Source organism: Phallusia mammillata, chromosome 2 (genome assembly GCF_965637545.1).
Source record: "Phallusia mammillata chromosome 2, kaPhaMamm4.hap1.1, whole genome shotgun sequence".
Classification (NCBI taxonomy): Eukaryota; Metazoa; Chordata; class Ascidiacea; order Phlebobranchia; family Ascidiidae; genus Phallusia; species Phallusia mammillata.
In genome coordinates this window covers 17941299-17953600 of record NC_137253.1, presented here as the reverse complement: position 1 = coordinate 17953600, position 12302 = coordinate 17941299, and the positions used below count along the sequence as shown (strand labels likewise).

Genomic DNA, 12302 nt, shown 5'->3' with positions numbered 1-12302 from the left:
CCTGCGTAAAATTTCCAAATTTGTTTCCAGTCACATTATTCTCACGCTTTACATGTCTTACGTCTTTCCTATAGGCTACTTAAGTATGGCGATATTTTACTCGACAATTGCAATACCTCGGACAAACAATTAATAGAAAACGTACAATACGACTCGACAAACTAATATTAGAATGTATGTAGGCTAAACCACGCCGCACAATAAAATATTACGTGATCTCGGCCTAACACCGCTTTACGTTCGGAGAAATGTCCACGCCCTGCTTCGATTTTATGAAGTTTAACATCGCATCAGGCCTTCTTATTTGCTGTGATGCGCACCACATTTCGTCAAAGAAATGTGGTTGCATAAAACCAACCAAACGTAAAAAGAAAATGGTTTTAGTGCGTGTTTGTGGTGAATCTACGCCAGGGATCGGCAACCTTTTAGGCGATGCGTGCCAATTCACTTTTCTGTTTGTTAATGACCTCGCGTGCCAACGTTATTTTAAATAATAGTGGTTCGTGAAATAATAGTGGTTCGTGCCAGCAGATATCAATAATAAAGAGGAAGCAGAGTGTTTTGTTCATGTAGAGCTGAATTTTAAGACAATGGCATGATACTAACTATAAACAAGCAGTGTAACAGGTTAAATTGTTACTTCAATATAAACACGAAAATCGGTTGGCGTGCCATGAAAAACCACCTAACGTGCCAATCTTGGCACGCGTGACAAGGGTTCCCGACCCCTGATCTACACCCATGGCTCCCCGATGCACATCTCGTGCGGAGCATAGACGTTTATGGTGCTAACTCAACAATTTGGGTTTATGGTAAGGATGATTGCTAAGTGAGCACCATAAACGCCTATGCTACGTTGCGCCACCTACCAAACCGGGCTCAAGCCAAATTCCAGTGTTAGTAGTTCTACCCGAGATTACGTGAGGTTGTCGCCCGTTTTTCTCGTGGTGAGGCTAGCCTATATTTCTGTTTTTGTTTTGTATCTTGAATTACCGTGTTTAATCGTTGGATCAGTGCTGGATTAACCTATAAGCAATATAAGCACGTGCTTAGGGCATCAAGTAGAGGAGGGGCACCACAAAAATGGTTTCTAGGTAAATTATTAAATCTAACAAAAAACCACAACTATATTCAAAATGTAATGAAAATGAATAAGTTCTGTTTATAAAGCGAAAAAATCAAATAAAATAACTGACAAAAGGGATTGATTGCGTGCTATATGACGTAACAACGTTGCGTTGCTCTGTTTGTTAAAACCTAAAACAGTCAACGCAGTGCTGGATTAACCTATAAGCAATATAAGCACGTGCTTAGGGCATCAAGTAAAGGAGGGGCACCACAGAAATGGTTTCTAGGCAAATTATTAAATCTAACAAAAAACTATATTCAAAATGTAATGAAAATGAATAAGTTCTGTTTATAAAGCAAGAAAATTAAATAAAATAACTGACAAAAGGGATTGATTGCGTGCTATATGACGTAACAACGCTGCGTTGTTCTGTTTGTTAAAACCTGAAACAGCCAAGACTCATGGGTGCCCAACCCGTCGATCGCGATCGACTGGTCGATCTCGGACTGATATCAATTCGATCGCGAAGGATTCAGAAAATTATTTAAAATACTTGTTTTGTAATGCGTTTTTAGGGAATGTTGCCCTACATAGATGACTTTATTGTGAAAGTTATTCATTAGGATTTGTTGATATGTTCACACCACAAATACTCAGTCGACGCATTACGTCGCAAAAGTAATATAGTTACGTCACAAAAATAATAATTACAGCAGTAATGGTTAGTTTGTGCTGGTACTTTTCTATTATCAAGATTAGCATCGGATGAATTATAAAAAATTAAGTTCAATGCAGTGTGAAAAGTCACACCCAAACTACGATAAAAAACGAAAAACAGGGCTCGGAAAATGCTAGTTGTAATACACACATAGTCGTGCATTATCTTGTTAGTTTGTATTGGAATGGTAGATCCCGGAGTCGATCTTGAGTCAAAAAAGATTGGGCACCCCTGGTCAAGACAGTAAGGCAATGCATAGTTAATAGCATGCTGTTTGAAAACATATTCGCGCCTGTGGCAAACGTAAATTAAACACGACGCTACTGGGGAAGGCAGCAGCAAAATGAGGAGTTTTTAATTGAGTTTTGGAATATTTCTGACATTCTGAAACATATCTGCAAGTTTATATTACCCTTGCTGTATATTATGTTGAAATCGAAATCTCGATGAATAATTTTGTTTTTACGTTTATATTTCGAATTCAAAATGGTGTAAGGGGCACCAAATTGTTTTAGTGCTTAGGTGTTAATCCGGCCCTGCGTTGGATTCTATTTGAATAAGATCGTACAGGCAAACTAAGGTAGTAATGAAAGTGATTTGGTAACCTACAAAAAGTGTGGAACGTTACAACGTGGTAGGTTGACTAAATCTTTTTAACATAAGTGGAATTCACTATTGACGTTGTTACAGCGAGAATTAATTGTTCCGCTTGGGTGATTTAAGTTCTCGTTTATTCGTGACGTATTGAAATATTCATCCGCGACAGAGCATGTGCTTTGAACGCCACGTTTTTGTGAGCTGGGTTAGTTGCTAGGTTTGCAGTCAATTTAAGTGAATTTATCCTAATTTCTTGTGTCTATTTGTTTATAGTGAAACTGTAAATGTTAAAAGCAATAGCTAAAATGCTGAATTGTCAGTTGTGGAACCTCTAGCCGCGTGCTAGTAAAGCCCTGGTTACCCAACAATTGGTATGTTTTATGTTCTTATTTGATTTGTGTTTAACTTGTGTCAAAGTGTATTAAAACCGTGACTGGACTTATTACCAGTAATCTGGAAGTAATTTAATGTAAGAAATGACCGATTAATGTAGATTTAATTTGAAACCTTGTGTGTACTGTTGAAACTGATTAATTTGTGGTGGTCGCTATGACGTCATAATGTGTACGTATGGCTTATGTGTGTTATTTATGGTTACAGAAAAACCGTTGCCGTTGCTATTGACGTTGTCGTCTTGGTTTATTCGTCAGCGTTGCCTTTTATCGCCAAAAAAGAACATTCGTTGCAAATGCAAGAGTGGGTCGTCTTGGAGGACAGGCTGTAGGACGGGCGCGTTTTACAAAAAGGGTTATCTAGTGTGACGAACGGCGCGCATATTTCCAAAATGTAATCTATTTCGCATATGGGGCTTTTTTAACCAATCAGAGGGACGGATTTTTGCGGACTTTCGTTACGTCACGTAGGCCGTTGCGTAGTGGTTTACTTTGCGTATTTTTGATGTTGTAAGGTCGTCACTGCTTTTTCAAGTCAAAATAATATTTTATTTTGAAAATATGGCGAAAATGGAAGCATTCAGTACAAAAGTGCAGGTAATGACCAGTATATAATGTATTGCAATAAACTAGATAGATTATATTTTTCTCTTTGTAAAATTACTGATATTATGCACAGCAGCACACAGGCTACTTTCAGAGAAATATATGCAATTTTGTTTTAGATACCATCGCATCGTGAAAGCAAGCAGCAAGATAGAAGTGTTCATGTTTACTAAAATGCAATGCTTGCATGTAATGGCAACAATGAGGGCTGGTCTTTTATATTTAAAGCTACTTTTAAAAGGCTGTATGGCTATAGAGACCTATAATCACCATCACTTACCATACTTTAAATGACATAAATATCTGAAATCAACATACTGCTTAAACTTCCAAAATGTTTACAGTGATCAGCAGTATAATCTTACACTGCAAAAAAAATTAGCTAGCTATGAAGCCAAAAAATAAAAAAGGCTGAATTCAAGCCAAAAATGGTTTGGAATGGCCCATTTTAAAAATCTTTTTAAACATGGCTTATATCAATCCAGTATCGGCTTGTAATGAGCCATGTTTCTACTTTCACACTAAAAGTTTGTTGGCTGAAAATTAAAAATGGTTTCGGCTCATTTCCAGTCAAAAAATAAGGGAAAAATGAGTCAGTACAGTTAAAGGTTGGTCCTTATGGCTCAATAGTGAGCCATTATTTTTTGCAGTGTACTATCAATTCTGTGATGAGTTGACATCTTTTGTTGTTAACAACCTTTGGATTATACAAATACCCAGTTCAAATGCTGTGTTATTTTCTTGTAACCAAGTGTTTGTGGGTGCTATTTTTTTTAATAGCATATAGGCCCATGTCAGTTGATTTGTTGACCTCTCCAATCTGTCCTAAAATTGTTTTTGGCAAGTACAGAACAATAATTGCCTATGCACCTCCTTCCAAAAAGCACTCATTTAAGTTATGGTGGGGCAAAACACATGTATCAAATCCTGAGGTTCTGTAAAAGATATTTAAAATGTGTAAACGAAAGCTTTCGTGGTCAATAGTTGGAAATAATAAAATGAAATACCATCATTCTATTTTAGATTTTGGTATAGTATGATTGTATAAACATGTTGGAAACCTCACATTAATATCCTTGTCAAAAACTAGTGTTGTTTATATTGGTGTCAAAACTACTGGTTGCCTTGACCTTGTTGTCATTAAAAAAATTTAGGCCTGAAAAACCTTTTTGTTCACTACCAATTTACCTAGTACACCAAATTTTTCATTTTCTGCAGTGTATCCGTTAAAGTGTCCTGTATAAGCCTCCCGAATTGCACTGCCTTCGTGAGTCTTGTGGTCGTATATGTGTAATTAATAAACTGGAAAATGGCAAGCATAATGATGACTTTAAAAAAGGCAGGCATAGTGTTTAACCATAAGCAAGCAGTCAATTTTAATTTGTTGTCTTTTCTTTCCACAAATATCCAAAACCATTTCATTTTTATTAAACAAACATTAATCACATTTTATCACCAATATGAAACAAGTTGCACATATTAGTTTCACAAGTTAACAGATCTTTAAAATGTAACAATACTTTTCATAATCTTTTGAGACAATACATACACATTAAAACATTTTTGGATTGCACTGTGTCAATCTGACACACTGGAATGCACTGCGTCAATCTGAAATAACTTTTTTAAGACCCCAATTATACATTACACATAAATTTTGAAATGCTTGTGTCAGGTCAGCCAGACTTTTTCTGTAGTCTATCCTTTCCGAAGTTTGATAGTTTTGGCAATGTAGAGGTTCTTTTTTTCAGAAAATATACATAAATATATACAATCTCTTGTGAAGATTGTTCTATTGAGTTATGATATGTTCATGATCAAATTAATAATGACACAAACATCGTCGAAAATGCTGAGGCTTAAGCATACTTCCATGCGGCAACAATAAATGTCCTACAATGATACAGCACTCAATCCTGAAATAGTGTGCTTTGGATAAGAGTGGTTGTTGGCAACTGCACTTCTTTATCTGCTACAAGCAACTTGGTCCTATTTGATTGCATTTGTTAAGTTGCCTCGGTGTTAAGTTTGACTTAAACATTTATAGATACAAGGCATAGAGTGTTGAATTTAATTGCACTGGTTTTTTTAGGACTAGAAAATGTTTGATACACATTTATTGGAAATTAAATCGGTATAAATTAGGGCTCAAATAATTAACTTCATTGACATAGCTGTCCCCAATTTGGCTTGATACACGGTCAAAATTTGGACCAACCCCCAGTCGTCAGATTGGTTGACCAAACCAATTTTTTGACAAAAATTCAAGGTCAAATTTGGATAAATTTTTGCTGGTACAAAGACAACTTGGAATTCCAGCTTGTATCAGAGATTTCACATCTGCAGAAAGACTGTCCACTCTATCCAAGCCAATTTGACTATTCTTCTGCTGAAGTTTTTTCCTCCAAAAAACATTTCGGTTCTTTCTTTTGTTACTACCAATCCAGCAAGTGCTTCTACGAAATGTTGTGCTTCTATTTTTTGAGTTTTAGCTGCAACTTTAAAGGTCTATGGTTTTGCCTACACAACAACTAAAGTTCAGTTTTTTTTAATTTAATTACCATTACTATTAAAACTACACGCATAGTACGCTTACACTGGCATCACTATAAACAATGCTATTACCATTAAAACTACATACATATGCTTAAACTGGCATAACTCTAAGCAATGCTAATGAAAAAGCTACACCTGCGAAACGGAACTTAAAATTTAAAATAAGTTGATTGCATGGTTGTCACGCACCGTGTCCTGTGATTGGTCAAAGGCAAAGTGTTCTCTGATTGGTTTGGACTGACGAAGCGGCGGTGAAAACGATACCTGTGATTGGTTAAAAAAGCCCCATATGCGAAATAGATTACATTTTGGAAATATGCGAACGGCGCAGGGCCAGGCTGCGCACCTAGCGGTCGTTACATTAAAGTTTTTCAACTGATTGAAAGTGTTCAATCTACGGAAACCGTTGAAAAATAAAGTTTTTCAACTGATTGAAAGTGTTCAATCTACGGAAACCGTTGAAAAATAAAGTTTTCAACTCACGGAAAAACTGTTCAAAAATAAAATTTTCAACCTATGGAACTCGTTGAAATTGAAGATTTCAACTTTGGACTTTGAATTGTACATATAAGCAAAGTTAACAAGATGGTTAAATCTCAACACACTCTTGACAATTTAGTTAAACGACTGAACTTGGCATATCAAGATGCAGAGGAAATTATGATTGATTCCTCGAATGTGCAACAGTTAAAAGAGAAGACTTCATCCATTGATGTTTTGTACGACGAATGTGTTGGCAAACATACAACACGACTGGACTTCGTAAAAAAGAAAAAAGATAGAAGGAAAATTAATGCTGCGCTCTCAAGTTTGCGAAGTGGCAAGCAAGAATTTGATGCGCGCACAGAAGAATGGTTAGAGGAAGTAAGGCGTTCCAAACCGCCTGAACACTCAAGCAAGGAACCGTCTGTCAGCGATTTTGGTTCTAGAAGCAAGACTGGTTCATATGCTAGCTCGAGTTGCAAACGTACTGAAGCGCGTGTGAGAAAAGAGGTCGCACTTCTAGAAAAGGAGTTTCTGCAGAAAAAGATGCAAGCAGAAAGCAGCCTTTTGCAGAAAAAAATGGAAGCAGAAAGTTTACTTAAATCCTCTGAAAATCAATTAAAAATTCTAGAAGCAGATCATAAGATAAAAGCTGCCACAGTGGAAGCTGATTTATGGGAAAAGACGTCTTCATCTGGGTCATGTTTTGCTGGATTTCAGCCAGAAAAGCAAGTTGATTTATCAGTCCTCTTCTCACCTGAGACCAAACCCGAAGTAGTAAAAGAGGAGAAGCAAGCATCAGACTCCGGCATTATTAACAGAAGCAGTTCAGAAGCGCAGGTAACGGACATTCCGTCCTCCTCGCGTTGCGAACCCAAACCAAAAACGGAAGTGCTGAATCATGAGCCGGAGGTGAGTGACCTGTGTCGTGTTGCTGCAGTCTTGAAGGCAGGGATGGAGCTTCCCAGGCCACAGCTATTGTATTTTGATGGTGATCCGCTAATGTACACGCGTTTCATGATAAGCTTTGACGAAAATATTGGTCGACGTGTAGACAGCGACAGTGTGAAGCTTAATTATCTCATCCAATACTGTCGAAAAGAAGCACATGCAATGATTGCCTTCTGCATTGGCCTTCACCCCCTGGAAGATTACCGAAGGGCTCGAGAGTTGTTATTCGAGCGTTACGGACGTCCTATCATTATCGCACGTGCATACGTGGATAAGCTAAGTCACTGGCCTTATCTGAAATCCGATGATACTGACGGATTGATAGAGCTAGCACAGGCATTAGAAGAGTGTCTGGTGACCCTGACTCATCTGGGATACTTCGCAGACATCAACAATTTTGAAAATATGCTGAATATAATAAAGCGATTGCCGTTTGCACTGCAAAGTCAATGGAGAAGACATGCAGCTAAAATCGAAAGGAATGGGGAAGAGCCACGTTTCTGTCACCTTGTTGAATTCGTTAAGAAGGAAGCGTACATTGGAACCACGATGTTTGGTCGAGTGTTGGGTCCTCGGAAGGACAGAGATACGCAGAAAAGGCGCAACAGATCTCCTACCACGAGGACAAGAGCATCGACTCATGCGGTTGCTCAAGGAAACGAGCGTAAGGCTGAACCGAGAAGTCCTCAGAAGCAGGGATGTCCCTCATGCAGTAAATCACACGACCTTAGCAATTGCGACGTGTTCAAACGGAAAACCTTCGTAGAGCGAAGAAAGTTTCTGCGTCAATGTCGGCTGTGTGACAATTGTTTTGTAAAGGGTCATATAGCAAGAGCATGTAGTTTACCAAGCTCTTGCACCATCGGCGGATGTCGTGGAAAGCATCACAACCTTCTGCACTGGACAGAATGGAAGACTTCTTCGACTGCACCCGTACGCGAAGCGTCTACGCGGGCCTCAGAAGAGAAATCCACATCATCAAATGCAACTGTCACCTGGACTTGCATGAGCACTCATGCAGAGAGTGTGTACCTTAACATAGTGCCGGTAAGGGTTACGGCCAGTAATGGCAGAAAGCTGGAAACTTACGCCTTTTTGGACCAAGGATCGACTACAACCTTGTGTGACAAACGACTGATCGAGCAGCTGGACGTCGGGGGGAGAAAGACAACGTACTCCTTGACCACTGTCAGTGATAGGTCACAGAGAAGAGAGGGTTTGGCCGTCGATTTAACGGTGGCGTCGCTCGACGGGAAGCAATCCGTACGATTAAACGACGTTTTGAGCGTTGACAGTTTGCCAGTCTCCCCAAACAGAATACCGGAAGGGTCGCTTTGGCGATGGCCTCACTTGCGTAATTTAGAGTTTCCTGTCTTGCCCTATGGGGAAGTCATGTTGCTGATTGGAGCGAACGTTCCCGAGGTGTTCTGGATAAATGATGAACGAAGAGGCGGAAGAAAGGAGCCAAGTGCCGTGCGTTCTATGCTCGGTTGGTCGCTTGTAGGTCCTTGTCATAGTAATGGTTCAAGAAGTTCACAGATACGGGTGAATTTTGTAACCTCGCAGGACGAAACGTTGCACCAACAGATAAAATGCATGTGGGAAAGCGACTTTGGCCAAACCGCGTTATCACCCAGAACGACACTGTCGAAAGAAGACAGATACGCATTGAAGCAGATGGAAAGCTCAGTGAAGTGTCATGACGGACACTACCAACTGCGATTGCCATGGAGACCAGGTGCTCCAAACTTGCCAAATAACCGTGCTATGGCAATGAAGCGTTTGTCATACTTGAAACGGCAATTGGAAACTGATTCGCAGCTGTATGAGAAATACAAGCAAACGTTGGATACCTACTTGAACGAGGGTTATGCCAGACGTTTAAAGGGCGACGACAAGGAGCCGGAAGATGGCGCTGTTTGGTACCTGCCGCATCACCCGGTTGTACACCCGCAGAAACCTGGAAAGGTGAGGGTCGTCTTTGACTGCGCCGCCAGATATCATAATATTTCGCTGAATGACCAGCTTTTGCAAGGCCCAGATTTACTCAACAGTCTTTTTGGGACGCTTGTCCGATTTCGCCAGGAACCAGTTGCTTTTGTCGCCGATGTAGAAGCGATGTTTCACCAGGTAAAGGTTGATCCGATCGATACATCTGCACTAAGATTCGTTTGGTGGCCTGAAGGCGATTTGTCGCGTGAACCCGTTGATTACCAGATGCTGGTGCACATATTTGGTGCAGCCTCGTCTCCTTGCTGTGCTGGGTACTGTTTGCAGAAAACTGCCGAAGATAACAAGGAGAAATTCAGTTCTGAAGCGGTTTCGACAGTGAAACAAAACTTCTACGTGGACGATTGTTTGAAGTCCGTAAGGAACGAAGACGATGCAATCAAATTGGCTGGCGAGTTACGTGAATTGTTGCAGCTCGGAGGATTTCGGCTCAGAAAATGGGTGAGCGACAGCGAGCGTGTGTTGTCGTCAGTACCAACCGAAGATAGATCTGTACAGTCCATTATATTAAATGTTGATGTGAAGCACATGGAACGTGTGCTTGGAGTGTTGTGGAATTTTCGCTCCGACGTGTTTGAATTTGACGTAAAGGTCAAAAAGAAGCCTGTAACGAGAAGAGGGATACTTTCCGTGGTCAGCTCCTTGTTCGATCCCTTGGGTTTCGTTGCGCCTGTAATATTACATGCGCGAAAGCTTTTGCAGGAGCTTTGCAAAGAAAATTATGTCTGGGATCAGGAAGTTCCACCGGATATAGAAAAGAGATGGAACGCATGGATTTCTGAGCTTCCAGGTTTATCAGAAATTAAGATTAAAAGGTGTTTTCAGACCACTGGACTTGAAGTCAAGACGCACGAGCTGCATCATTTTGCAGATGCGTCTTCCTGTGGATACGGAACAGTCGCATACTTGCGAACAATGTGCATTGTTCTTTTGTTACTGGAAAGGCCCGTCTTGCGCCCTTGAAGATGGTGTCCATTCCCAGATTGGAATTGACCGCAGCTACTCTTGCTGTCAAGATGGACCAAGTTTTAAGGCAAGAACTTGACTTGGATGTCGGACGATCCGTGTTTTGGACCGATTCAACTGCAGTTCTGCAATCCATTTACAACGTAAATAAGCGTTTTTGTACCTTTTTCGCCAACCGACTGGCGAAAATTGAGGAAGGATCCGACGCGTCGCAGTGGAAGCATGTTCCTACTGCACTAAACCCAGCTGATGACGCATCTCGTGGGTGTACTGTAAAGGCTTTTCTCCAAAACAAGCGTTGGTTTACCGGACCTTCGTTTTTAGGCAGCGATGAACGTCACTGGCCTACGAATCCTGTGAATACCAAAGATGTTCCCGAGGAATATTTAAACATGAAACCGAAGAAAATGTTGGCTGTGCACGTTGCAGAGGAGCAGTGTTTGTTTGATGATTTAATTTGTCGCTATTCTTCATGGAAGAAATTAAAGAAGGGAGTTGCTTGGCTCCAGCGATTCATTGACTATCTGCGTTCGCAGAAGAACCGACAGCTATCCAAAAGACTGACTGTCGCTGATCTCGAAAGGGCTGAGCTAGCGATTGTCAAATATGTGAAGGAAGACAACTACGTTCGACGACACTGGCGCCAGGTCCAGTACTTGGCCGACCAGTTTTGGGTCCGATGGACAAATGAGTACCTGCTGACGCGACAGACGCGTCAGAAATGGCAATTTCCCGAAGAGAACCTCGACGCTGGTGATCTGGTCCTGATGGTCGACAACTCGGCACCACGAGGGAAATGGCTCACCGGAAGAATCGTGGAAACGTAGCCTACCCGGATAAGTCCGGGTTTGTGCGAAGTGCTTTGGTTAAAACGCACGTTGGGTCGTTCAAACGACCGGTCGTTCAAACGACCGGTCGCAAAGTTGTGTTTGATTATGAAGGCTTAAAGTGTTGTGTTTGTTCGTTAAGTTTTCCTTTCTCGCTGTTTGTGTGTTGTAAAGATGTTCTCATGGGTTCGCACATCGTCGGGGGGTATGTTACAGCGAGAATTAATTGTTCCGCTTGGGTGATTTAAGTTCTCGTTTATTCGTGACGTATTGAAATATTCATCCGCGACAGAGCATGTGCTTTGAACGCCACGTTTTTGTGAGCTGCGTTAGTTGCTAGGTTTGCAGTCAATTTAAGTGAATTTATCCTAATTTCTTGTGTCTATTTGTTTATAGTGAAACTGTAAATGTTAAAAGCAATAGCTAAAATGCTGAATTGTCAGTTGTGGAACCTCTAGTCGCGTGCTAGTAAAGCCCTGGTTACCCAACAATTGGTATGTTTTATGTTCTTATTTGATTTGTGTTTAACTTATGTCAAAGTGTATTAAAACCGTAACTGGACTTACTACCAGTAATCTGGAAGTAATTTAATGTAAGATATGACCGATTAATGTAGATTTAATTTGAAACCTTGTGTGTACTGTTGAAACTGATTAATTTGTGGTGGTCGCTATGACGTCATAATGTGTACGTATGGCTTATGTGTGTTATTTATGGTTACAGAAAAAACGTTGCCGTTGCTATTGACGTTGTCGTCTTGGTTTATTCGTCAGCGTTGCCTTTTATCGCCAAAAAAGAACATTCGTTGCAAATGCAAGAGTGGGTCGTCTTGGAGGACAGGCTGTAGGACGGGCGCGTTTTACAAAAAGGGTTATCTCACTGATCTCTATAAACACTGGATTGCGCTACTCCGTTGAACGGTTGGGTGATTTTTGAAGCAAATTAAAGTGTAATGGCGGCTAAAAAGGAAGCCCCAAAAATGCATTGCGGGCAATGGGGAGAGAGTGGAAAAATGACGATAATTTTTATTTTAGGCATTTGTGTAGCGATTTTTGCAGATATGATTTGTAGATTAATAGGACGCATGTATTCCAGTGTGTAATAACCAATAAATATGCGTAGATTGA

The 12302-nt window shown here is 40.5% G+C and overlaps 2 protein-coding genes and 1 long non-coding RNA gene across 3 annotated transcripts; all 3 read left to right on the top strand.

The window, feature by feature from the left end:
- Positions 1-3153: 3153 nt before the first annotated feature.
- On the top strand, positions 3154-4704 carry LOC145213580 (uncharacterized). Its single transcript, XR_013856848.1, has 2 exons — positions 3154-3373; positions 3502-4704. It is a non-coding gene; the product is annotated as an uncharacterized LOC145213580 (long non-coding RNA).
- A 1559-nt stretch (positions 4705-6263) lies between these two features.
- On the top strand, positions 6264-12302 carry LOC145213571 (uncharacterized). Its single transcript, XM_080081911.1, has 2 exons — positions 6264-11669; positions 11899-12302. Exon 1 carries the CDS (start codon positions 6524-6526, stop codon positions 10343-10345), a length of 3822 nt encoding a protein of 1273 aa, XP_079938037.1. The 5' UTR covers positions 6264-6523; the 3' UTR covers positions 10346-11669; positions 11899-12302.
- On the top strand, positions 10348-11175 carry LOC145213094 (uncharacterized). The gene has a single exon (XM_080081332.1). It carries the CDS (start codon positions 10348-10350, stop codon positions 11173-11175), a length of 828 nt encoding a protein of 275 aa, XP_079937458.1.

Excerpts from the sequence above, each read along its gene's own strand:
- LOC145213571 (XM_080081911.1), top strand. The coding sequence starts at position 6,524 with ATGGTTAAATCTCAACACACTCTTGACAATTTAGTTAAACGACTGAAC.
- LOC145213094 (XM_080081332.1), top strand. The coding sequence starts at position 10,348 with ATGGTGTCCATTCCCAGATTGGAATTGACCGCAGCTACTCTTGCTGTC.